Raw genomic sequence first — 24,240 nt, 5'->3', positions numbered from 1 at the left:
CACATAAATTTTTCATATACGTAGTTTGTGGGTTAGTACGCAAATCCGATGGATTTTATCCACCCAGTGCACACTCAAATAATTGTGGCTGCAAGACCCATCGTACCCAAAAGAAAAGAAATAATGATTAATATTTAGATGACCAATTTGACCCAACGTACCCAGAAAAGGAATAATTTTTGATATTTAGATGATCAGATTTATGGGTGCACCAACCCTATGTACACTCAAAGGATTGTGGCTACGGGTCCCGCTATTCACAAAAAAGGGGTAATTCTTAATATTTAGATAACTTTGTTTTACAGGTGCACCAACCCAATTCACATTCAAATGATTGTGGTTGCGGTCTCACCGTATATCAAAAAAGAAATATAATTAATATTTAGATGATCTGTTTTACACGTGCACCAACTCACGGTTGTGACTGTGGGTCCCACCGTTAAAATTGATAACAAATATTAGCCTTTCGATAACTATTGGGTAAATATTGTAACAATCCTTTTATTTTTTACAAATTTAAAAATAAAAAACTGTAAATAATATATTTTGTTTCCTTTGGAACTGTAAATACAATTTAATTTGTAGTCACGCTTAACTAATTAAATTATGATATTACACTGATTCCGCGTTTTACCATTTTCATATAAACGACATCGTTTTTATTGGCGGGGAATTGCATATTACTGGACCGTCTCCCTACTTTGAACGAAACGACGAAGTTTTAATCTCGAACCCGTCGTCTTCGGTGAGGATTCTACCAAAACTGAAAACAGACGGAACTAAAAAGAAACCAAAGGAAGCGTTTTTCATTTTCGCAGTTCGTACAGGATTCTGAATCTCGAGAAAAGGCTTCGTTTTGGGTCCGATTCTTTGAGGTTATGGAAGTAGATTTTGGTCCTATTAGTTGTTGCTCCAAGGAGCATCAAAGGATCTACCAGGAGTGGTTCAATTACGCTGATTATGGTACGTATTGAGCGTTTTTGTGATTTGGTTTAAATTCGAGTTTTTGTTTGTTGTTGTGGTTGTTTTGGTGAACAATACTTTTGTTTTTGATTTAGATGGTGATGGGCGCGTTACGGGTAATGATGCTACGAAGTTCTTCGCCATGTCTAATTTGTCTCGACAGGATCTCAAGCAGGTTTTCCTCTCTTGAAATGTTTCTTCATTCCTTTCTTGTCAAGTTTTTGTTTTTTTTTTTTTTGGGGAAGTGACTAATCAGCTATGGTTTTGCTGGATACCTTAATAGCATTCATCGTGTCGCGGTGTTTATGTTTTTTGGGAGATTTTTATGATTAGTGTAGTAGAACTAATTTGAATCGGTAAAATAGCAGTGTAGATGATGATTTGAAGTGAAAAGAGCATGGTAAGATTGAATGGAGTAACATGTATTGACGTTACTTATCCTGAATTAGGCATCTTATGACAGGAATACCAATTACATAGTCCTCAGGCATAAGATATGCTGCCTAATCAATCGTACGTTACGTGGTGGGGTTTCGAGTGAAGGTTACTCCCTTTGTAGGTTATTCTTAGTCTTTAGACATGTTAAATATGTTGTGGGAACTCGTTGTTTTGCATAATGTTGACCAATTGTACCCTTTTCCTTGACAATGAAGGTGTGGGCAATTGCGGATTCCAAGCGACAGGGGTATCTTGGTTTTAAAGAGTTCATTAGTGCCATGCAGGTTAATTATTGTATTTTATCATTGTGAATTGTGATGGTAGTTCATTTCTTATATAGCTTGATTTTTCTTTTTGCTGTCTTAATGTGCAGCTAGTTTCTCTGGCACAAGCTGGGCATGAAATAAAACATGACCTCCTGAGCAGTGATGGTGGGCTGTTCAAGTTTGATTCTTTAATTATCTATCATTTTTAAAGAACTTCATAACCTATTTAACTGTAAAATCTTTTTATATTTTTTAGTTGACTTGAAAGACGTGAAACCTCCAGTGATGGAAGGTTTAGATGCACTATTGGAGGTAGTTTATCTTTTCTTTCTTATCGTTACCTTTTACAACTCATTCGTTTACTAATGTTACAGTTTTCATGTTGCTGTTTAATTTACACAGAAGAAAAAACGTTCATCAAAGACCAGTGATAATGATCTAAATGGTAAAATGTTTCTCGAATTAACAAAATATAAGCTTGGCATTGCTATTTTTTTTCTTTCTATCTTCTTTTCGATTGTACATCTGTAATGGCAGTGATGCAGGTGGTTCCCTAGTGAAAACATCACCTTCGGCAAATTGGTTTTCTTCAAAGTCAGCGAAAAAGGTTAGCTTAGTAATCTTTTGTTTGCTCCTACATTCATTTGAATCACTTTTAGTTTGTATCAACCATGGAATAAACATGTGGTCTCAAATTTGGTGTACATCTTCCAGACTCACTTTGGTTCTGCTGAGTGCTGACCAGTTACCATCTTCATACATGTTACGGCTACAACTAATCTGATATAAGTAATCAGTTCTTTCTTCTTTTGGGTGCATACAAATACATCCTGTCATTAAAGATTTAAAGGAAATAGAGTGTTAATGAATGTCTTTTTATAATGGGGATAAAAATTCAGTTTGTGCTTGGAGTTGTGTTATTTTTTAACATCTCCTACTTATTCTGGGAAAGAAAGAGATTTTTGTGTCTCTTTGGCATATTAGTGCTTACACTTCCTGTTTATTGTATGTAATGCAACCTTTTCCCATGTTATATTTCAAGGTATCTTCATCCTCTGTCACATCAATCATAGATGGCTTGAAGAGACTGTACATTCAAAAGCTGAAGCCTCTGGAAGTTACCTATCGTTTTAACGACTTCGTATCGCCATTATTGGTGAGAAATAAATACTTTTACTGAGAATACATTCAAAATGCTCTGTTTCATTTTGTTGGATATACTGAAAAGTGATGTTTAATTGACCAGATGCCACACTTAATAATAAAAATGACTGACGCATTGCTGTTGATATGCTGCTTCTCTGCAGACAAATAGTGATTTTGATGCCAAACCAATGGTGATGCTTTTGGGCCAATACTCCACTGGGAAAACAACATTCATTAAGCATTTGCTCAACTGCAATTATCCTGGTGAGTCTCTCTCTCTCCCTCTCACACGCACCCAATAACAAACTAGTTGCATGTGTTTTTTTGAAGTTAATATAATTAAGAATGAATAGGGATACTAACTCCTGCCCTTAGGGAAGGGTGGTTAGGAGATTGACCACTGGTGCCGGTGTTGCTCCTCACCACCCTGCCTTAAGGGCAGGAGTTCCTTGATTTCATTATTATATTAGCTCTCATTTTTTTTTTCCCCTTTTTTCATTTGCTTTAACAGGAGCTCATATTGGACCTGAGCCAACCACGGACAGATTTGTTGTTGTGATGGTACTTGCAATTTTTGTTATATTATCGCTGTTGACAATTTGAAATTTTCTATGTTAACATTACTCATGTCCCCATAATCTTTGATGATGTGAGTATTGTTCATTTGGGTGGCTACTTTTATATCAAGGCACCTACAAACTGCTTCTAAAGAGGGCTTTCTTTTCTCTTTGACTGCACTATCTTTTAACTTTCGTTCAATGTTCTTTGGAATATTGTAACACATGTATCAGTTCTTGCTGTTTGGTTGCCAAGAAGCAAAATGAATTTGGCCTTATTGCCTAGAGTGAAAAATTGTTGCTTCTGGATGTTATTGTGCTTATACAATTTTCTGAGTAGGCAAGGTTGGCAGAACTTTTTAGCTAGCCTGGAAGTTGGATTCAAGAACTGTTTGAGAGTATGAAAGTGGGACAACTATTGAAAAGGCCATTATATAGAAAAGCTTGGAACACTTCTAGTTTTTTCCTGCATCGAATTAGTAGCTCTTGGGTCTTTCAAGAACCTTTCATTTTTTGGAGGCTAGCTAAGGTAGGCTTTTGTTCAAGTTTTTTACGGTAGCATTGATTTATGCTATATTCTGGTTCAGAGGTTGATGATGACTGTCTTATTTTTTGTTAATCAGCTTATTTATTTTTTCCTTTTTTCATCCCTATTTTTCTGATTCCATTTATATAATGTATTATTCATCATGTGAATTGTTAACTCTGCCTGCGATTTTAATAACTACATGTGCCTCTATGTATAGTCTGGACCAGATGAACGAAGTATCCCTGGAAACACTATTGCTGTCCAAGCAGACATGCCCTTTAGTGGTCTCACAACCTTTGGAACTGCATTTTTGTCAAAATTTGAATGTTCTCAAATGCCGCATCCTGTGAGTTACTCTTTTGGAATTTAGCGTTGCCACAGTTTTTACCTGTATTGTCCTTCTGCAGCACCTGAAATGTTTATTGTTTTGTTGTTTGGTGTTTTGCTTTGAAGCTTCTGGAGCACATTACATTTGTGGATACCCCTGGAGTTTTATCGGGTGAGAAGCAACGAACTCAGAGGGCATATGATTTTACGGGTGTAATATCCTGGTTTGCTGCAAAGTGTGATCTCATCCTACTTCTGTTTGATCCTCACAAACTTGATATAAGTGATGAATTCAAGCGTGTGATTTCCTCTTTACGTGGCCATGATGACAAGATTCGTGTTGTTCTGAACAAGGCTGACCAAGTTGATACTCAACAAGTAAGAATTTATGCAACTAGTTACTTCTTGGCTCTAGGTGTTCATGGAATTTTTCATGGTTGTCGGCACTTTCTCCTGCTTATATTGGCCCTTCTTGCAGCTAATGAGAGTTTATGGAGCTTTGATGTGGTCGTTAGGGAAAGTTCTTAATACTCCCGAGGTTATGCGTGTGTACATTGGGTGAGCTCTCTACTCTAAAATGTTTGAAATATATGTGTTGCCTGGCTTTGCAGCTGATAAGTTGTTGTTCTTGTTAGCATTTTTGGTTTTGCTTTTATCATTCTTCCATGCTCAGCTCATAAAACTGAAAGTTTGTTCTGGTTTTTATCATGTGAAGCTAACTTTTCTAATGGATATCTCAGCTCATTTAATGACATACCTGTAAATGAAGCTGCTGCTGGTCCTATAGGGAAAGAACTTTTCGAGAAGGAACAGGACAACCTTCTTTCTGACCTAAAAGCTATTCCAAAGAAGGCCTGTGATCGTAGGGTGAGTTCTTTTCATTCGTTCTTTCTTTTTGGTTTCATTTTCCTTAAAATCTCGCCTTTTGACTTGACGATTTTAATAGTTGCATGCTTATTGCCTGTGTAAAAACTATGTGAAGTGAACATCATAATTTCCTTTATGAATTCTTTCATTGGATTTCTAGTGACATTTGTTTCTCACAGATCAATGAATTCGTGAAACGTGCCAGAGCTGTCAAGATACATGCTTATATCATAGGTCATCTTAAAAAGGCGATGCCTGCTATGATGGGGAAAACTAAAGCTCAACAGAAGCTTATCGACAAACTGGAAGAAGAGTTCGCAAAGGTTTTAACCACCTCTTTCTCATGTATCCCTACGCAATCTATTTCGTTTATCATGCATTTTGTAAATATTTGATCTTTGATATGTTCTTCTTAATGCAGGTGCAAAGAGAGTTTCATCTGCCACCGGGAGATTTCCCAAACGTCGAACAGTTTAGAGAGATTTTAAGTGGTTACAACTTTGATAAGTTTGAGAAGTTGAAGCCTAAGATGATACAAGCTGTTGATGACATGCTGGGCTATGACATACCAGACCTCTTGAAGAACTTCAGAAATCCGTACGATTAACGGTTCTCGGTATGTAATCAGTCTCAGAGATTGGATTGGAGCTTTAGATTGGCACTATCATATTCTCTTTTCTTCATCCAATGTTCGGGTTTCTCATTGTCCTAGAATTGCAAATTGTCAAACAAGTATAGATCGACACCCAATAAATTTTAGATTCGTCTTTACTGCAAAATTGAAGAAGCTAGGGTTTCCAGTAGAATATTCAGTGGGATATTCTTCTCTTTTCTTGCCAATGCAACATAAAATCAAGATATTAAGGTGAGTAAGTTTCATCGTCTTTTCTTTCCCTATTTTCCTGTTTCGGAATTTCTGTTTCTGGTCGAAAATTGAGATCAAGTTAACATAATTTGGAAAGTAAATCATGTAGTATCCGGCTCTAGTGGACTAGGCCACAAGCCTCTGTGGTGTTGCTAGGCGAGCTACCAAGTGGCGAGGGGCTTAGTGCTCTAAATCCCACATCACTTGGGAGAAAAAGTGAATTGGATAATATAATGAGCAAAACTTATTAACTAGTAATAAGAGCTTGTCAATGGGTTGATATTGGGCCTAGGAAGACAAAGTTGTGCGAGATAGTTAGTATGAGTTAACAAAATGTCACTAGTGCGGAAAGCGAACAAAATGTCACTAGTGCGGAGGGTTAGATTATTACAAATCATGTGTAAAAGAACTAATTATAAAGAGAGTACTATCCATATTTAAGACAGTTTAAATCACAAGATCTTCCATAATTAACTAATTAAACAACAATTTAGTTAAACAAGTAATAAGTACCTAAAAAAATCCATGGACATGCATTTGAAGATACCGAATACAAATCAAAAGATGGACATATATATAATAATAAATTTGCAAGCAAATGACGTACTTTGATTACTTCCCATTTATATTACACGAAATTTATGGACTTAATTTTGTTTATACATATCTTCATAGATTTAAGAATCACGTTATAAAGATGATAATTCACAATCTTGAATCCCCCAAAACCCTAATCATCATCTCTCTCATTTTCTAGGCAAAGAAAAGTTTTCCAAGAAACCCCTTCAGGCATGCCTTTCTTATCCACCAAGAACAAGGTTTCAACCCCTAAGAAGGTACGAAAATCCTTCTTCTCCAGCATACTCAAAACCACTCACCGTTTCTTTGGTTCCCCAAATGAAAATCAACTCCATTGTCGTCGGAGGATAAATCATCAAGAAGTGAAAATAATAAGGGAGGTTGCTGTAGAAGTGACGAATAATAATATCGTCGACGATGACGACGACGACGAGGGGAGGAATTGCAAGGCTTTGGTGCTTCATGGAGTGGATGCAAAAGCACAAGAATACATTGATAGTGTCAGAAGAACTTGGATGATAGAGAAGCAGAATTCTGATAAAGAGTTTTGTGACATGCTTGCTAGGGGCACCTAATAAATCATTTTAGATTTTTAAGACTGATTTAGTGATTGGGTTTTGTCATGAAAATGGGGTTTGGACATTTTATTTCAATCCCCCCACTTTTTTTTTGTAAGTGTCAATGTTTAGGACTCTATTTAATTAAAATATTTGATGAAGGAAATCACTCGCGTGAACAATCTTTTTGAGGCCAAACCGTATCGAAACGGAAGATCCTAAGTTCGATGAACAATCTTATCCTGCTATCAGGTAAGAAAATTTTGTGCACACAGACGTGACGTCCCAAGTTTATATGATGTCATTCTCAGTTAAAAAAATATTTGACATTAGAAATCATTATTTCAATTTCATATTTTGATTACTTCATGCACAAAAATCAACATTGTTACTTCTCATACAGCAAGATTAACCACTCCTACTTCATAATTACAATTTACATGCTCAAAAGGGAATTGGGCTACGTGACTCTCTTCTGGTCATGAGTTGAAGTTCGGCTCAACTTATCATGTCGTTAGGTGAGAAAATATTGTGTGCGCGGGTTTGGGCATATATTTCAGAGTTTAGACATATATCGGATCTTTAAAGGATACTCCATGACTGATGGCCAGATAGTTAACCCGGCCCACTTCTGAATAACGTTGCAGTTTGCATGTAGGATAAACAAGATGGCCCATTGGAGTTATAAGCCTGGCCCAAAAACAAGTCAGGAGAGGCCTATTAGTCACAAGCCCATTGAATACATTGCCCTACCCCTCCGACCAGGTCGTGCTGGCACTCTCATTCTCTGTTCTGCAACTCGATCGTGGACTACAGTGAGAGTACAGACTGCAGAGTTCCCTGAATTTAGCTTATTCTCGATCATAAGCGTCAATTTTTATTCTCATCCAGGTATGAATTTAGCGTGTCAAAATCAAAGTTATGTTCTTTGTGGCTGTTTAAGGTTTTGATTCAGAGCGTTGCATTCGATTAAATTCCTGTTTGAATTTGTTTGTCGTATATCAAATCTTTTCGGATAAGGTAAAGAAACTACATGCCCAGCTTGGCTAAATTGCTTTGTAAGACGAATATATGCTGAAAATCAGTGCTTGAAGTCACTGAAGTTGATTTGATGTATTGACAATGAAAGAGATGATATTGAGCAAGTGTCTTTTCTTTTGTAATCAAATTATATTGCAGTATAGGCTCTGGGAAAATGCTGCCACAGGGGATGAAGAAAGCTTTCACAGACAATCCAAGGAAGGTCGCCAACTTGATTGACCTTGTAAATCTTCCATCAACGCTTAGAGAGTTTGTTGGGCAGTCACAGATATCTCGTTTGGGCTGTTTCATGCGCGTCTGGTCATACATCAAGACAAATAATCTCCAGGTTTGTTCCTATCTTGTGTTGTGTGTTATTAATAGACTCTGTATTTCATATGAATTGAATTGATGTCAAGTATTGATTCATGTTTATTGGTTTGCATGTGTGTTTTATGAGATATTATGAATTTCATTCCAAAATGTTTGTCTATTTACATCAATTATCTCTCAATAGATATATGTCATTACAGAAGTTGAGAGGTTTTCAATTGCATGATGACAAGTAAAGATACAACAATCTTATGGATCTAGGGTTTTTGTCTCAACTATCCCAAATGCGGAGATGGATGTACACAATCTCATATAGATCACGCGGAGTCCACGATTTTATATAGATCATGTGCGTCCATCTCATCATTTGAGATAACTAGGACAAAAAACACTGGGATCCTTATCATTTTCGATAAAGTGCATGGAAAGAAAAGTCTTATGCTCTCTGTATTTTCAATATGGCTTCTTATGTGCAGTGAAATACTCAAGCATGCAACTACGAGACCATTAACTAGCAGTCTAGTTTCATGGTTAATTTCCTCCATTTGTTTGGGTTTCAGAACAACTGAATTTGGTTTTGCTTTCGGGCGTGCTTAATTTTTTAAATGCTTTGTTAAACTCTTTCTTAATCCTGACAAGAATCTGGCTTTTTTTCTTTCAATAATAAATTCAGGATCCAAACAACAAAAATGCGGTTAATTGTGATGAGAAGCTAAAGAGTATTTTGTTGGGCAAGCCTCAGGTTGAGCTGGCTGAACTCCCAGCACTGATTAAACTGCACTTTCCTAACGAGAAAAAATAGTGATTTTGATGTTGGAGGTTCCTCTCTTGTTCCGAAATAGTCTATTTTTCATTGTTGCATTTGTAATATACTAACTCCTTAATGTTGTAACTTGGGGAATCAATGCGCTATCACTTGCCAACTTGTGAAAGAATCCACCCTTATCCAGCACTAATCCTTGGGCATGACTCCATTTCTTGTTGAATGATCAGGAAATCATTGCAGTAAATCACATGATACACAGTCAGATCAACAGCTTAGGGAGAAGAAGAAGAGACGAGCCAATAATATGAAGGCAATAACTATTCATTTGGCTGCGACCGCATAACAATATTTTCAAGGCAGCAAACTAGGGGCTAGATTGAGTGAATTTCTAGTAAATACAAACTGACCTCAAATGGTAAGGAAGATTACAACAAGTCTACAATTTGATCACAAACTGGAACAATGTTGAGTGTTCATTGCAGAGATTATAAATAAGTGGTATGCACTATAATAAAGTCAAATATGCTAAGAAAACATTCATCTTCTTTGGCAGTTTTGGTATCATGCCATAGTCCAAAACCCACCAGAGCTTGCACTTTTCAACTGAGAGTCTTTGTTCTGGCCAATGGAATCACGGTCCCCAGTGTGGCCTTTCAAGCTTAAACCCAAATCCAATCGACCGATTTCTGAATCCTGCAAGGCCAATAGAACATAATTTTGAATACCATTGCAGAATTATCAAATTCATGCCTTCAATCTATGGCATAATAAACACTCATTCAAACACATTAACAGTGCAATAACACACGAGATGAAAACCTAGAAAATCACCACCTTCCCTTTTATATTACAGTAAAGGAAATATGGTCTGTGTTTCTTTAATTTGTTCAAAAGGAATGCCTAAAACCGTTTGGATGATTATCAAGGAGGCTTGCCTAGGAAGTAGATTAGAAGCATGGGATGGTCTAAAGCATGTGTCTATCATGTAGTTGGGAGAGAATGTTGGAGCTTCTGAAGTGATGAAACACTCAAAATAAAAATTTTCAGTTCTGGCAGTCTGTCATACTTCACTGTATAGTTCTCAGTCCACTTTTCATCAAAGGTGGTACACTGGTTTCAATTTTCAAACTTTTCACATAAGATAAAATACAAAAGAATGTCAGTAGAAGTTATTAAAGAGACAACGCCAAAGGATTGAAGTTCAATAAGTTACATCAGACAAAATGCAAAGTCCATATTCATTACCTGAGCATCTTTCTTCAAAGGGTCGGCATTCAGTTCAATGCCTTCCGAGGTTGGGGAGTCTTTAACTAGGCTAATCTCACTTTTATTTGCTTCATCTTCGTCATTTTTCGCACTTCTCCTTTTCTGTTCTTCAATTACAGAAACCTAACAAAGATAAAGATCAGTACCCAAGCAGCCTTCAACATACAATTCAATGGCAACAAAACATTTTCACTTTCCTAGTGAATATCACCTGCGCTCAAAAGTTCCCAAGCTCAATGCTCAAATAACTCTAAATTCAATTCCAAATATCATCACTTGTCAGGTAAACGAACCCATAACAGAGTATGGAAGATAACGACAAGTAGAGCTTACAGCAATATCAACAAACCAGAATTCCTGACAAAAACCCTAGTACCCAAAAAACTCATACAAATAGAACATATACATACACTTGACAAATACACACCAATATACATACATATCGGATAATCACTACATATACTTACAGGAATGTAGCGGAATCTCCGTTTGGGAGGCGCCTCCTCACCGGGCGTAGCTTCGTCGTCTGCAGCGGCAGTGGTAGTGGGTAGTGGGGTCCAGCGGCAAAGGACAAGGCGAGAAGAAGAGCCGTTATTGCTTCCATTTCCGTTGCTTCTTCGGTGAACGTTGGATTGGGACTGCGAACCGATGGCGGGAGACGGTGACACGTTTACCCACCTCTTCTTCCACTTCCTCACCGGGCCACTGAACACTGAAGCCGTCGCCGCTGGGCCGTACCGAGACGAAGCCCGGCCCAGCCGCGACCCCACTCCCTCCATGTCTAGTTTCGCCGAAATTTCAGTGAGTGAGACTCGCTGGGGTTTGGAGGTGCTGGTTGTCGAGTGAGTGGAGAATGGTTTAGTCAGTGAGACAGTTCAAAGGAAAAGAGAAGTTATTAGTAGGTGAGTCCGGAACCACTGAGCCGGATGATGTTGTGATTGTGTTCAGTTAGCTAAAACCGACGGTCAAAAGTCCCTGGTCTGCATTTGAGTCCAGATACAGAAATATTTTAGGCCCAATTAAAAGCAAGGCAGCCAAGTCTATACAAGGAGATTTGTGGCTGATGAACGAGTGAATGAGAATTTGGAACATCTTACTCTTGTGCCAAACTATATGGACTCGGGAGGTCTGAGTTCAATTTCTATTGAGAACAATATATTTATGGTCATGTGTTGGTTCGTTGATTCTCCACACATGCCTCACATTGTCAAACCAAAAAAAAGGTATGAAATAAATTTCGAACAATGGAAAGAGCTAAAAAGGTTATTGTATCTACAAGTCTTGTCCTTACTTTGTAGACGTTCACAAGACTCTAAGTTGGCCTTTTGTAGACTTGGAGACAAGGTGATGAAAATCTCACATTGAAATATGATGTGTTTAAAATCCAACTTATAAGAGAAGACAAACCTCCTATTGTCAACATGGATTTTCAATAGAGTTAAACCCTAACTTGTGATATTAGACTTGGACCCTCATCCCGTGTACATCACAAGTTTCGTTGCATCCATATGGGTTGTCTATAGTTCATTTCCTCTTAAGCTGGTTCACACCAGATTTAAGATGTTAGAACTAGAACACATCTATGGTTTACGTACTTCAAGCTTCACTTTCAATCAATGTATTCCACAAGAAAACAATGCCCTCTTTCCAGATTGAACACTATATTTTGTGTGTTTTTTTTTCCTGCTCTCCAAAATAAATAGTTTTGTATTCCACGAAACGCTTGTAGATAGCATACAATGTAATGCTCCAAAATACTACCTTAAAAACGTTTTAAGAATGGTAAGGCATACAGGATGATTGAGCGTTGATCGGACTAATCATGAACCAGAGGCTATGACATCTCTCTCGTTGGGCCATTTAATCAGTTGATCATTGCGGGAGGCCTAAACCATCGATTCTTGGTGCCACAATGTGATTCAAAGCTCATTCATCAATTTAGTTTTGTCCAAGGCAACGGGGCAAGAGTTCAAGTCGTCCATCTCATAAGAAATAATCTGGTGCAGGCTTTTTAGCTGGAGCTCCTCTTGATTCCTGCGTTTCATTCTATTTTCAGTGAACAAAAACAATGCAGGGATTCATCTCATCCAAATATCCGAGTAGTTTGTACACATAATTTACATCTGTTTTGTCTAAATTGTAACCACTAAACAGGGAGCATATACAACTGACGATATAAAACTACGATGGAGTTCAAATTGCAGGACACAAGAGAACATATCAACTAGTACTTCAATTTGCCAGAAAGTTGAATATACAAACCTGTGGAGCTGCATCAAACACACGAAACCGCTTATTGAGATTCTCGTCTAGTTCAAGTATTGCAGCTACATTGCCACATCTGCATCATATACAAGAACAGAATTATTTTAAGCTCTGAAAATGAAAGAGAGAATATTTTAAGCTCGAATATACCTGTAACAGTAGTTTGGAGCCGACCATACGGTAACTATTTGATTATTGAACATCCATTTATATCCCTCCATTACCAACTGGTGGGCGCGACAGATGTAGTCAATGTTGTTAGCGTGGTTGAAAGTAGTAACAACACTGCCACCAAATAAAAATCCAGCACCGCGAGGACTCAAACCCCAACCATCTACAATATCTTCAGGATCTGACCACAGTAAGTCGCACATGGCCCCATCATGAGGTACTTCTTGCTTCCGATCAATTGTTCGTATCTGGAAAATGGTTTGTGTTAGTACAGCCCAGCAAAAAAGCTCGAAAGAAAGGACAGAAGTATCTCAAGATAGATTATTTGACCTGATCCAATGTCGATATGGCCGGGGAGAGACCACCATGGACACTAAAAATTTTGTTCTCAATGAGAGCTGAAAGACTGTAGTAAATTGGAATCAATTTGAAGTTATATAGAAGATACCAAAATTAAAGTTGAGCAGGAATCAACTACAATGAGAACCACTGATAATGACCACCGCCAATATATCTAAAGGCCGGTATCAAATAAGAGAAAATATGGTAGAAGCCAAAATATAATGCCTTAGAAAATGGTAATACAAATATGGTTATCCTTAGTTTTCTGAGAAACACAGGTGTTCCATGCTACTTGGGAATAATCATAACAATGGATTCATTTTTTGAACTTGTCACACTGGAACATGGTATTCGTAAGCAGAAATTAAGTATTCTCCCACCACACCATAATATTAAAATTAAAATAATAGCAACTGAGAAATGCATCGTAGAAAGGATGTTCTAAAAGGGTTGTGGCCACATGAAAATGGAGAGACAGCGGAAAATTATGATGGCAGGTTGCTGATTGTATCTTAATGGTTTGAAATGTCACCAGAAGCAGCGCCAAAGTAGATAGCACTGTTGGATTGCTTAAATAATAGTGGCTAGGTGAGAAGAAGATATCTGGTGAACTATAGTCTGTGTACTATGCTAACTAGAAGAATTTGAATTATCTAACACGAGAAAGCTGAATGTTCTCATATTGGGGATGATAACATGCAACTCACAAATATGGATGACAAGATCCAAATTGGCAGTGCCGACAGGCAACAACCAGAGGTACCAAATTCCATTTGATGACAGGTCAACCATTTGAATGAAATCTGTAAGAAAACCCAAAATATTAACTATTGTTAAGGATGTTCAGATGCTTAATTAAGTATTTACGCATATCCAAACTGTCCCTACATATCCTACTTATTTGTCACCCATGGTTTTTAGACCCTAAATATTGCCAGTAAAGAAGTTCGTGTATTATAATTACCTCAAGTAATCGAATATGTCTGTGCAATATCTCCATACGTTTGCAGAGCCATATTTACGTAGACACTCATCATAAAATCCATAAACCTGTCAATAAACAAGAACCAATAAGTATTTTGAACAGATAAATCTGTAGCATGGATACCAACTAAAGAGACTTTAAACCTGGGTGATCTGGCGGCTCTCATGGTTCCCTCTAATAAGTGTTATTCGATCAGGATACCTCACCTGGGAGTAAACTTCATAAAATTGTAAAACAATATGTACCGAAACTGCTAAAAGTAATAACTACTAAATAAATGTTGTAATTACAGATTAGCAACATAAGTTAAGTTCATGTAATTTTATGATGCTATCTTTCTTCTTTTACCATGGCTAAAAAGTAGACACCAACTGCTGTAGTTACAATCACTGGCACCCCTAAATGAAAGTGGCATAGTGCATATACAAAATGCCAACATTACCATTAAAAAGTTCACAAGTCACAACAATGAAAGGACTGAACGATATAATTAACCAAAGGAAACCGTCACAGAACCAAAGAGCTAGCTATTTGGTTACATTATACAAGAGATGGCCAAAAACTCCTATTGTGACGTTTTTTAGGAGTGGCACTTATTAGATAAATAAAACAAATGAATTAATGATGCACATAATTACCAGTGATAAACACAAAAAAGAAAGTAAAAAATACCCTATAAATAGAAGGGGCCACACTTAGCACCTATAACAAGCAATAAATTACCTTTAGGGCTAGCAGAAGAAGAAATGTCTCAACAGAGTAGAATCCTCTATCAACAAAATCTCCAAGAAACAAATAATTAGTCTTTGGGCAATCGCCACCTACTTTGAAAAGCTCTTTCATGTCATAAAACTGCCCATGGATGTCACCACATATCTACAATAAATAACATCCAACTACGCTTTCGTTAGACAGTATAAACAATCAAGATCAATACTCAAAGCTAATTAAAGCGTACTGAAAGATATTTTTAAGGGAGTCCTGTTTAGTGCAACTTTCCTTGCCCATGGATTGTGTTGCATGATGTGGAAAAGCAAAAGTTGGACCAAACTTTGGTCACTCACAGTTATTAAAAACAACAAAATAGAGTCTACTGAAGGAAAAGGAATGAAGCATACAAGAACTTAGTCATCGTGGACTTACAGTCGTAAGTAAGAGCAATCTGTGAGGGATGCACATCTTAATTTCTCAAAAATATAAAGATGTATAGGATACTGGATAACGAATAAGATCTATAAGAAGAAAATCACAACTGACTCATCATTATCCCAAATATTACCATGAGAAGAGTGCCTCTCAAACTAAATCTATGGTCCATTACTGTGAGAAGGTGGAATGGGATGTGAAGATCATTTAAAAGTTTTAATAGACACAAAAACATGAACCAACCAAAAGGAAAATTCTCATTGCCCACTATTCGAACGACCTAGACCCATCAGCTCTTTAATCCAAACTGCCAAGTTGAACTTCATTTTTGTCAGGGACCACAAGGTTGATCCTGCGGATGACATATAAGCAGTCTAGGATGTCACGTCAGATATTAGATGCGGCACTAAGTTCTTGCAGGTCTAAATCATGAACGAGAAGTCGAGACATTTGCAATTGACAGGGAATCTAACATAAAGAGTTCTTACAAGTCATTTGCACTCAAAATGAACAAATCAACCAATTGGGCATCCCAGACTACATTGGGTCTAGCAGACGAGACTTGATCCCTGTTAACTGACGAGGTCAATCATCACTGGAAAGTCTCATCTCAACTCCAGTACACTTGGTGGCTCTAAAGAGTTAGTCTATGCATTGTAACATTTAATCTTAGAAAACTAAATTCAAATCTGTCCCCTGACACATATTCGTGTCAAGTTTGTCACTCTTTATAATATGGAATGATATAACCAAGCATATGCACCATGGGTCACTTCATACGACTTTTCTACCTTTTTTCTTTAATTTACTGGATATGCACATGCCAGATTATTAGGTTATAACCTTAACAAGTTTGTCATTTTTCCCCAACACTTCCTTTTAATCTTTCTTCTACTCATCCTTTCCTAAGTGCATAGCACATATTTTTTTTCTTTCACTTTTCTATCCTTTCAAAAGGAAAGCAAGGATAAATTTGAACAGTCACAAGGCAAATCTATATATAATGAGTCTATAAATCTGAACAGGGTCAAACGGCTCGACATTAGATATATGTTAGTTAGTACACTCTACAGTACATAATCTCATGCTTTGTTTCAAATACCCTCCGAGCTACATCTGTAGAATAATCTTCAGGTGATAAAAATAGGTAAATCATTCTAATAGTTCACAAGCAAACTGTAGTGCTAAGTATATTAACCTCACAATAGCAAAAACTGCGATAGTGGCTTTTCTAGACATGTAACCGGCTTGATTGACCACAATTAGCCTCAAAGTGATTAAAAGAACATGAATAATTAGTCAATAAACCTATGAATTTTCAGAATCAGGTCATAGTTTCAGCATTGTGTTCATATTCCTAAATTCTATTTGTGCGTCTAATCCCCTTGGGTCCGTGAAAAAAAAGAAGAAACTTTTAAATTGAATTCCAATCATCTTGATTAGGTCCCAACCCTAAATTCATAAAAATCGAATTTTGCTTTCAGTGACATCAAGAATTTATAAACTTCCACCTACTTTCTCCTGCTAATATTAGAAGCTCCTCATATAACTCGTTCAGGAAAAAAAAAAAGAACGTAATATTTTCACAAAAAAACAGAACCTATAGCAAGACCCACTCGTCAAAATCAACATATCAATCAAACCCTTAAACCCTATTGAATCAAAACCCAAGAAACCAAATCAAGAAACCCACATAAAATTACATACACATAGGCGTATATGTACTTACGGTGACAGGTGCATCGACCGTTTGGACATTGCTCTCTTCAACGAGGATTTCAATGGCTTTAAGGCAAAGAGCCTTTACTTCCGATTCCTTCAGTGGCTCGCACTTCTTCAGCTGCTCAATTTGCCTGTCGAGGTCCGATATATCACTCATTCTTTCCGAAAAGATATTTCTCGCTCTCCCTCTCTGTATGCGTCTTTCGCTCTAAGGAATCTGCAACTCCGTCGCCTACTGCTACGTCTGTGGTTCACTCGCTTCTTTGTGGTTCTGGAGGTTTTTGCAATGGTGCCATTCGTTTTCTTGTTTTCACACTTTTATTCGTATATTTCAGCTTTATTCACTTTTAGCCCATTTTGTATTTTACAGTATTTTTTTCTCTAAAGTATATTCCTTTCTGATTAATTTTTATTTAACGGGGACAACAATTGCACTAAAAAAAATGAATGACATTTACTAAACAAGTTAATCACTTGGCTGAACCGTATAAATTCGAAAGTTCTCGAGTTCGATTTCCACTAAGAGTAATACATTTGTAGTTGCACGTCGTGCTTGTCCCATCTTACCCTGTTGCTAGTTAAGAAATTTTTGTGCGAGCGAGATTGATAGCTCAAATTTAATCTCATATCGAATATCCAAATATCACTATTATACGGTGTTGTTCTCGATTATCAAAATTTTCTTTTACTAAACAAGTTGTTTTCTCAATGAAATAAATGATATTATTATTATTATGTGTTGTTAGAATTTGCAGTCACTATGTATTGGATGCACATTGTGTAAGTCTATTGGGCCTACACAATATTCCATAAAATTAGGGGTGACAACATTTTGCTCGCTCCATATGACCAAATTTGTTCGACTCAGATTAAACTAAGTTTGGATATAAGTTATAAATCCGATATCAGGTTTCAAACACAAAATTTTTATCCGATTTGAAACTGAGTTCTGATTCAAACGCAAAAAATCTTATTCGATTTACTTGTTTGGATCCTAACCTGGATTAAGTTATTGTCCTACTTACTTGTCCGGATTTAAATCAATTTAGGTTTGATCAATTAAGTATGTCTGAAATCCAATCCGGATAGGTTCCAGATATATAAATATTTCATAAATACGTATTGTTGTCTGACCCACAACCGACCTGGAATCGACTAAGTTAAGGAAATATATAGACAATTGGAGTTTTGGACCGGTTCATTTGAACCGGTGGAGAGTTTTTGACTAAACCGAACCCCTACCCAATAAAAACTGAAATAAACCCATCTAATCAAATCTATCTTGCCGTCTCTCTAAAAATCGCTCTGCGCCCGCACCTCGTCTTCTCTCCCATCGCACACACACTTACCCCCAACAATAATCTTTCAATCTTACCCGCCAAAACAACCTCTTCTAATTTAACGTTTTAATTTTTCAAATTCTCCAAAACACCTTCTCCTTCCCCCTCCTCCCTCCATCTCTCTCTAGGGTTCCTCTCTGTTGACTCTCAACATTGTCTGTCTCCTAAACGACGCCGTCTGTATGCGCTTCCTGTGATGGATCCACCGGTTGAGGTTGAAGTGGAAGTTGAAGCTTTTGCCCCGACGAACAACTATTCGGATGGTGGGGAGGAAGTTATGGGGCGGAAGAGGGGGGTGGAGAACGGAGAGGATGGGAATTTGGGGAAGAGGAATAGATTTGGTGGTGGAGATGAGATGCGGAGGGTTGCGGAGATTGTGATGGTGTTGTCTGCGATGGGGACAATGAGAGGTGGGAGGAAACCGACGGATGTGGAGATGGAGTTGATGGCAGAGGCGAGGGAGAAGCTGGTGCAGATGTGTGAGGAGGTGGCGCCGAGGGATATTGTGGCTATGGATGCAATTGGAGCTGTTTTTGAGGATTTGGGGCTTAATGCCAAGCTCAAAGATCAGAGGCTAGGGTTTCGTGGCACCAAGCTGTCCATTGCTGAGAAATTTGCACTTTCTAAGAAGAAGGTAAGGATTTTCTTGTGTTTTTAGAAGTTCAATTATGGCGAAGACTTGTTTTTGAAGGCCAGGTTTTGACAAGTTGTGGTTTTAGATAGTGTATGTTTCTAAATAATTTAAATTACGGAGGAGAAAGTAGGAGTATGAGTCTTGAAGTGCTTTTGTTCTGTTTTTGAATCAGTTATTGTAGAGTTTTAAATTAACTTGTGAGAATTTTTGGATTTAGGAACTGTTTGGTTGCTGCAAGGTTTCAAGTTTTGATTTTGTTGTTAAAACTGGGAGTCTGGGACCAAATAGATGAAAGGTTTAAAAATTAGATTGGACGTTGTGTGAAATATATCATCTTAGTAAAATGGTGGATAAGTACTTATCAGAATAGAGGTCATGATTTCACTTTCGGAAGTTGGGCATTATGTAATATTGGGATTCACTATGCAGTTCTCTTAACTGTTTAACACACTAATGCCTTTACAGATGGAAGAATCCAAGAAATTCACTCCACCGTCTGCATCATATGCGCCTCATGCACCACAAGCAAGCTTTGGTTCACTTACTGAAAACCGTGGGACACCATCCACGGTTCGCATGTTTGCATCAGATAAATCAAGTCCTGCACCAATATCTTCTGGAGGGTTCCCAGCTCCACAGCTTGGTCATGTTTCTGCAAATATTTCTACATCTCAACCGTATCAGTTGCACACAGGTGAAATGAGAGCATCTGTGGTTTCCACTGGACAGCCAGGCAGCCATTTGGTGCCTAAAGTTGAAAGACCACAGTTTAAAATGGATGGAGGGTCAAATGGGCCTGCTTACGCATCTCAAATGCAAGGTAACATCTCTTATTCTCGCAAAAATAATTGGATGTAGTTTGGAAGATCTGTTTGTCCTGGAGATCTCTTTCCTTGCCTTAGATATAGGTACTCTTTTGCTAGGCTTTCACCATTAGAAAAGAGAGGAAAAAATGGAAAATTGAAGGTGTCATCCTGAGAAGGCTAAGGCTAGCTGCTTGGAGGATTGTAGTCCTTATAATGTACCTTTTAAGGTGGTAATTTATATGTTTGTGGATTACACCAATGATACACTTGGGTCTGGACCTAGTTTAATATCTGTCTGTTAAAAAAAAGTACTTATTATACTTGATCTTAGGCATGCATATATGTTGATTAAATAGCTATGAAATATTCAGAAAAGTTGTTATGTATAATTCTTTGAATTTTTCTATTGGTTTTTTGTTCTTTTCCTTTTCAGTTGAGGGTGGGCAGTGGGGGTTAGGTGGTAGCTACTAAAACCTGCTTTCTCTAATTTTAACCTCATTTTGAATCAGAACTGATATTGTACTGTTCTCTATCTGAACATTATCTATATAATTTTCATCTTTTCACCTGACTGTTAAGTAAGACTACCAGCTTCTCTTTCTCTTTCTCTCTGATGAGAAGTATTCAAGGTCCTTTTTTGATCTTGCAGCAAATTCAACTGCCAATCGACCACTGGTGAATGCTTCAACTTGGTCTATACAAACCTCTTCCGCCCGACCTAATAACTTTGGAGCAGAAAACAAGGATTTGAATCCTAATGCTGTTAAGGTTGAGGGAACTGCTGATTCAAGGGTGGCTCCTCAAGCAGCAAGTAATCATGCCTTTAGACCATTTACCACTCAAACTGCAGGAAATTTTCAGAGCATGCATCCAATCCAAGGCATGAACATTGTTCAAGCTCCTCCTTTTGGCAATAATCATGGAGAAATTGCTAAAATCATTCAGAATTTATTACAACCACAGCTTCCTGAGCATCTCGTGTGGACTCCTCCTTCAAGGGAATACATGAATAAGGCTTTGACTTGCCAAATGTGCAAACAAACCATTAATGATGTTGATAGTGTACTTCTCTGTGATGCTTGCGAGAGAGGTTTTCACTTAAAATGCCTTCAAGCTAATAATCAGAAAGGAATGTCCAGAGCTGAGTGGCATTGCACGAAGTGCCTGATGTTAAGCAATGGGAAGCCGTTGCCTCCTAAGTATGGTCGTGTCATGAGAAGCGTAGGCACACTGCAAGTGCCGTCCAATGCTTCTGGAACTCAATCATCTTCAGAAAAGAAAGTGGAAGCCTTAGACCTGAAGGTTAGTCAGCAGAAGATAATGGTGAATGGAAGCTCTGTTGTGCAGAGTCCTGGATCTGGTACAGTGGGCAGCAATGATGTCGACTCAACACCCGATTCAAAAATTCAAGTCCCAATGGAAATACCAGTGACTAATATCTCATCAACTGTAATAGATGTTGAGCAGAGAACAATTTCTGAAACTTGCCCAAATAATTCAATGAAATCTTTGGAGGCTAATCCTGCTTCTCTTGTGGGAGCATCAAGTGAAAGATCTGATTCATCAGCACGTGAAGAGAGTTCGGTTTCTGAAACAAAAGTTCTACCTTCTCCTATTACATCTGGCATAGTTAATAGCAACTCTGATAACCTCCCACCTTCACACAACCTACAAGTTGTTGGCCAAACAGGTGTGCCGGGCAATGAAGGTCTTTTGAAGACCAATCCGGACAACAAACCTACAGATGAAGATTTGAATGACATAAGAGGGCATAGTGAATATACCACAATGCCTGGAAGGCCTTCTGATGGCTTACACAATGTGGAATGGATTGGTAGCATACTTCAAGTTATGGAAGGGAAAACCTATTACCAGTCCTGTTGTATTGATGGAATGACATATAAAGTGCAAGATCATGCGCTTTTTTCTTCTAACCATGAAAAATTGATACCTTCTAAGCTTCAGGTCAGTAAAGGATCAACCATTGTACGTATTATGTTTCATGGAACTTGATTGAACAGTTAGATTCAATTTGGTGTTTGATACAGGCCCAGTACTTGCTTATGGCCCTTCAGATTACATGATGGTTAATCTGGAAAGAACAAAATTCTAGAATTTTCCATGATAAGGAGTACTTGATTGTGGTTTTCTTCGATAGATGGCTCTCTGTGCTTAAGCTCTGGTCTAGTGGAATTTGTTCTAATATCTTTGATTGTTTTAAGTTGTCAAACATGTAATTCGGTTTGTTCTTGGGTTGCACCCCTTGGTGCCGTTAATAAATATTTTCGATTAATAAAAAAGATACAGGCCCAGTACTTTGAGTTAGTACACATGCTGATAGGTCATTAAATCTTTTTCTTTAGTTGCTCATAAGAATCACTGTTTTTTATACTACCTCATAGAGAAATCATTTCCTTGTTAGGTTTAATGTTGTTGAGAAGATTCTATATTTGGTGCAGGCCATGTGGGAAGATTCTAAAACTGGTTCAAAGTGGGTTACTGTAAACAGGTGCTATCTTCCTAATGACTTACCTGAGTCTGTTGGTCGTCCATGTCCCCCTGAAAGCAATGAGGTGAAATGTCTTTAATGTGCTTTCTTATATTTCTCAGATTCTAGTCATGTTAATAAAAAACAGTCTGATGGTCTGTTTTTCTTAGCTTTTTTTTTTTGAATAGCAAGAGAACCTATTAAAATGTCTTTTTAATTGACTTTTTAATTGGACCTATGTGGTTCTTTGCCTTAGGTCTATGCTTCTAACCATGATAGCAGTGTGATGGCTGGTTTGATTCAAGGCCCATGTGAAGTTCTTCTTCCAGCCAAGTTTAAGGAAGAGAGTGAAAGATGGAATCAGTTGGGAATTGAGACAAATAGTGGATCTCCTCCGCCAGTTTTTCTGTGCAAGTATGTGCCAGCACTCAACAGTGCTTATATTCGATACACATAATTTCTTTGGAAGTTTAGATGCAATAAAATTAGAAATCATGAAACACCCTTATGTTTCTATCTATGTAAGGAGTTTTTTTATGTGGCTTTACTATACACTTTGCCTGGCTGAGCTGACGGACTTCGTATTTGGTTTTTTTCTTTTTTCTTGCAGCATTTATTATCAACAACAAAGAAATCTTGATGTATTCTGTTCTAATTCACTTGACTGATGACAATGTTCTTGACTGCTTGCCTGCCATTTGGTTATTTTAGTGTATGATAGGTAGATCATTCTATGTTGTTCTAAGTTTCTTAGCCTCAGTAAACATTTGATTCGTGCATGGCTCTTTATATGGCTTCACTTATAGGCAAATGGACGTCGTCTTAGAGTGAAGTAATATTATTCTCATTGTAGTTTACCATTCCAGATAGAATTACGGAAATTTTGTCATTAGATGCTTGTTTTGGTAAGATATTTATCCAGAGTTAGCTCAACCATTGGGTGATAATTACGTATTATAAGTCACTGTAATAAATTGTAGGGAGTTGCCTGTTGATAACTGCTGATTCAGTTCTTGGGATGAACATGATGACTAGACTTTGTGGTGCCTGAAAAAATTGAAAAAAATTCTTTTACTTTTTGTACCATCGTCACTTTAATCTTTGAATCTTTACCCATTCACTAATTTATGCTGAAAATAATTGGCTTTTCTATATTTGATGATTGTGTTTTGCAGATGGTTTTATGATGAATTCAAAGGGAATTTCAATCCTGTTTCCAGTTAAGAGGCAATGTACATGAGAGGCCATCTCAATATTTTGCAACTCTGCGGTGATTCTTTCGTCAGGTACTTCCCCTTTCCACGCTCTGTTTCTGTTCTTTTTTCATTTGGAGTTGTTAACTTCTTATCTCGTGGGGTTTTTTCCCTATTTATTTCTGATGCGGTCCTCGAGAATATTTACTTATGGTACCTTTTTCAAACACAGGAAATGGCCGGCCCTGCTGAGAATTGGTTATTAGTTTCAATACTCAGATCCTGTAAAGTATGTACTATACTACTACTACTACTATGTAGTTGTAGCCCCAGTTTAGATTTGGCAGAAGATTAGCAACTAGAATTAGAATTAGAATTTTTTCACCTTTTTTGGTTATCCAAAGATCCATTATTGCCTTGTAAAACACAATACTTATGCTCAGTTGTCTAAGACACCTTGAATTATTTCTTTTGGATACAAGACCAACTCCTTCAATTTGCAAATCCTTGAAAATCTTCTATAACATCATATTTAGCTTTCATGGCGATTACCATGATGATGAATGAGTATAACGTGAGAACTAAGAAATCATGTTGCAGCATTCTACTCCATGAGAACGCCTCTGTTGTTGGAGAGAGATGCAAAAGAAACTATTATCGTTCTCAGGC

General features: G+C 37.5%; 5 protein-coding genes across 10 annotated transcripts; 3 read left to right on the top strand and 2 right to left on the bottom strand.

Moving 5' to 3' along the window:
- Positions 1-714: 714 nt before the first annotated feature.
- LOC119989973 (EH domain-containing protein 1) lies at positions 715-7,248 on the top strand. Of its 4 annotated transcripts, XR_005465929.1 has the most exons (18): positions 715-963; positions 1,059-1,138; positions 1,617-1,685; positions 1,775-1,832; positions 1,924-1,979; positions 2,070-2,112; positions 2,213-2,274; positions 2,710-2,823; positions 2,975-3,077; positions 3,325-3,374; positions 4,117-4,245; positions 4,353-4,604; positions 4,705-4,784; positions 4,967-5,093; positions 5,273-5,416; positions 5,515-5,709; positions 5,789-5,958; positions 6,716-7,248. XR_005465929.1 is itself a non-coding variant. In XM_038835762.1 (17 exons), exons 4-17 carry the CDS (start codon positions 1,680-1,682, stop codon positions 5,698-5,700), a joined length of 1,410 nt encoding a protein of 469 aa, XP_038691690.1. In that variant the 5' UTR covers positions 902-963; positions 1,059-1,138; positions 1,427-1,518; positions 1,617-1,679; the 3' UTR covers positions 5,701-5,880. The 4 variants fall into 4 exon arrangements, 3 of the variants coding, with proteins under 3 accessions (XP_038691689.1, XP_038691690.1, XP_038691691.1); XM_038835762.1 differs by lacking the exon at positions 6,716-7,248 and adding an exon at positions 1,427-1,518 and having other exon boundaries at positions 902-963; positions 5,515-5,880; XM_038835761.1 differs by lacking the exon at positions 6,716-7,248 and having other exon boundaries at positions 5,515-5,973.
- A 581-nt stretch (positions 7,249-7,829) lies between these two features.
- On the top strand, positions 7,830-9,399 carry LOC119988295 (upstream activation factor subunit UAF30-like). Of its 2 annotated transcripts, none has more exons than XM_038833275.1 (3): positions 7,830-7,985; positions 8,279-8,463; positions 9,121-9,399. In XM_038833275.1, exons 2-3 carry the CDS (start codon positions 8,290-8,292, stop codon positions 9,247-9,249), a joined length of 303 nt encoding a protein of 100 aa, XP_038689203.1. In that variant the 5' UTR covers positions 7,830-7,985; positions 8,279-8,289; the 3' UTR covers positions 9,250-9,399. The 2 variants fall into 2 exon arrangements, with proteins under 2 accessions (XP_038689203.1, XP_038689202.1); XM_038833274.1 differs by having other exon boundaries at positions 7,831-7,985; positions 8,274-8,463.
- Positions 9,400-9,518: 119 nt separating this feature from the next.
- Positions 9,519-11,410, bottom strand: LOC119988293. Its single transcript, XM_038833273.1, has 3 exons — positions 10,947-11,410; positions 10,459-10,602; positions 9,519-9,906 (listed from the first exon to the last, which is right to left on the bottom strand). Exons 1-3 carry the CDS (start codon positions 11,256-11,258, stop codon positions 9,775-9,777), a joined length of 588 nt encoding a protein of 195 aa, XP_038689201.1. The 5' UTR covers positions 11,259-11,410; the 3' UTR covers positions 9,519-9,774.
- Positions 11,411-12,065: 655 nt separating this feature from the next.
- Positions 12,066-17,409, bottom strand: LOC119988128 (serine/threonine-protein phosphatase PP-X isozyme 2-like). 2 transcript variants are annotated; one of them, XM_038833061.1, is made up of 8 exons: positions 17,118-17,409; positions 14,966-15,118; positions 14,386-14,448; positions 14,222-14,307; positions 13,246-13,321; positions 12,895-13,163; positions 12,742-12,820; positions 12,066-12,513 (listed from the first exon to the last, which is right to left on the bottom strand). In XM_038833061.1, exons 1-8 carry the CDS (start codon positions 17,265-17,267, stop codon positions 12,463-12,465), a joined length of 927 nt encoding a protein of 308 aa, XP_038688989.1. In that variant the 5' UTR covers positions 17,268-17,409; the 3' UTR covers positions 12,066-12,462. The 2 variants fall into 2 exon arrangements, with proteins under 2 accessions (XP_038688989.1, XP_038688990.1); XM_038833062.1 differs by lacking the exons at positions 12,066-12,513; positions 12,742-12,820; positions 12,895-13,163; positions 13,246-13,321 and adding an exon at positions 13,346-14,060.
- Positions 17,410-18,396: 987 nt separating this feature from the next.
- On the top strand, positions 18,397-24,094 carry LOC119987872. The gene is made up of 7 exons (XM_038832777.1): positions 18,397-19,084; positions 19,550-19,904; positions 20,540-21,855; positions 22,350-22,463; positions 22,635-22,792; positions 23,554-23,664; positions 23,804-24,094. Exons 1-6 carry the CDS (start codon positions 18,647-18,649, stop codon positions 23,600-23,602), a joined length of 2,430 nt encoding a protein of 809 aa, XP_038688705.1. The 5' UTR covers positions 18,397-18,646; the 3' UTR covers positions 23,603-23,664; positions 23,804-24,094.
- Positions 24,095-24,240: the final 146 nt, after the last annotated feature.

This window comes from Tripterygium wilfordii, chromosome 21, assembly GCF_013401445.1.
Source record: "Tripterygium wilfordii isolate XIE 37 chromosome 21, ASM1340144v1, whole genome shotgun sequence".
NCBI lineage: Eukaryota > Viridiplantae > Streptophyta > Magnoliopsida > Celastrales > Celastraceae > Tripterygium > Tripterygium wilfordii.
Note: the sequence above shows the minus strand (reverse complement) of the source record. Positions and strands in the feature narration are given on the sequence as shown.

Coding starts and splice junctions, on each gene's coding strand:
- LOC119989973 (XM_038835761.1), top strand. CDS start 879: ATGGAAGTAGATTTTGGTCCTATTAGTTGTTGCTCCAAGGAGCATCAA. Junction 1,139..1,616: donor CTCGACAGGATCTCAAGCAG/GTTTTCCTCTCT, acceptor TTGACAATGAAG/GTGTGGGCAATTGCGGATTC. Junction 5,094..5,272: donor AGAAGGCCTGTGATCGTAGG/GTGAGTTCTTTT, acceptor TGTTTCTCACAG/ATCAATGAATTCGTGAAACG.
- LOC119988128 (XM_038833061.1), bottom strand. CDS start 17,267: ATGAGTGATATATCGGACCTCGACAGGCAAATTGAGCAGCTGAAGAAG. Junction 14,449..14,965: donor TTCTTCTGCTAGCCCTAAAG/GTAATTTATTGC, acceptor GTTTACTCCCAG/GTGAGGTATCCTGATCGAAT. Junction 12,514..12,741: donor TGTTTGATGCAGCTCCACAG/GTTTGTATATTC, acceptor AATGAAACGCAG/GAATCAAGAGGAGCTCCAGC.
- LOC119988293 (XM_038833273.1), bottom strand. CDS start 11,258: ATGGAGGGAGTGGGGTCGCGGCTGGGCCGGGCTTCGTCTCGGTACGGC. Junction 10,603..10,946: donor GGAGATTCCGCTACATTCCT/GTAAGTATATGT, acceptor TATCTTTGTTAG/GTTTCTGTAATTGAAGAACA. Junction 9,907..10,458: donor CTTTGAAGAAAGATGCTCAG/GTAATGAATATG, acceptor TTGGCCTTGCAG/GATTCAGAAATCGGTCGATT.
- LOC119987872 (XM_038832777.1), top strand. CDS start 18,647: ATGGATCCACCGGTTGAGGTTGAAGTGGAAGTTGAAGCTTTTGCCCCG. Junction 21,856..22,349: donor TGATACCTTCTAAGCTTCAG/GTCAGTAAAGGA, acceptor TATTTGGTGCAG/GCCATGTGGGAAGATTCTAA. Junction 22,793..23,553: donor CCGCCAGTTTTTCTGTGCAA/GTATGTGCCAGC, acceptor TGTGTTTTGCAG/ATGGTTTTATGATGAATTCA.
- LOC119988295 (XM_038833275.1), top strand. CDS start 8,290: ATGCTGCCACAGGGGATGAAGAAAGCTTTCACAGACAATCCAAGGAAG. Junction 8,464..9,120: donor TCAAGACAAATAATCTCCAG/GTTTGTTCCTAT, acceptor TAATAAATTCAG/GATCCAAACAACAAAAATGC.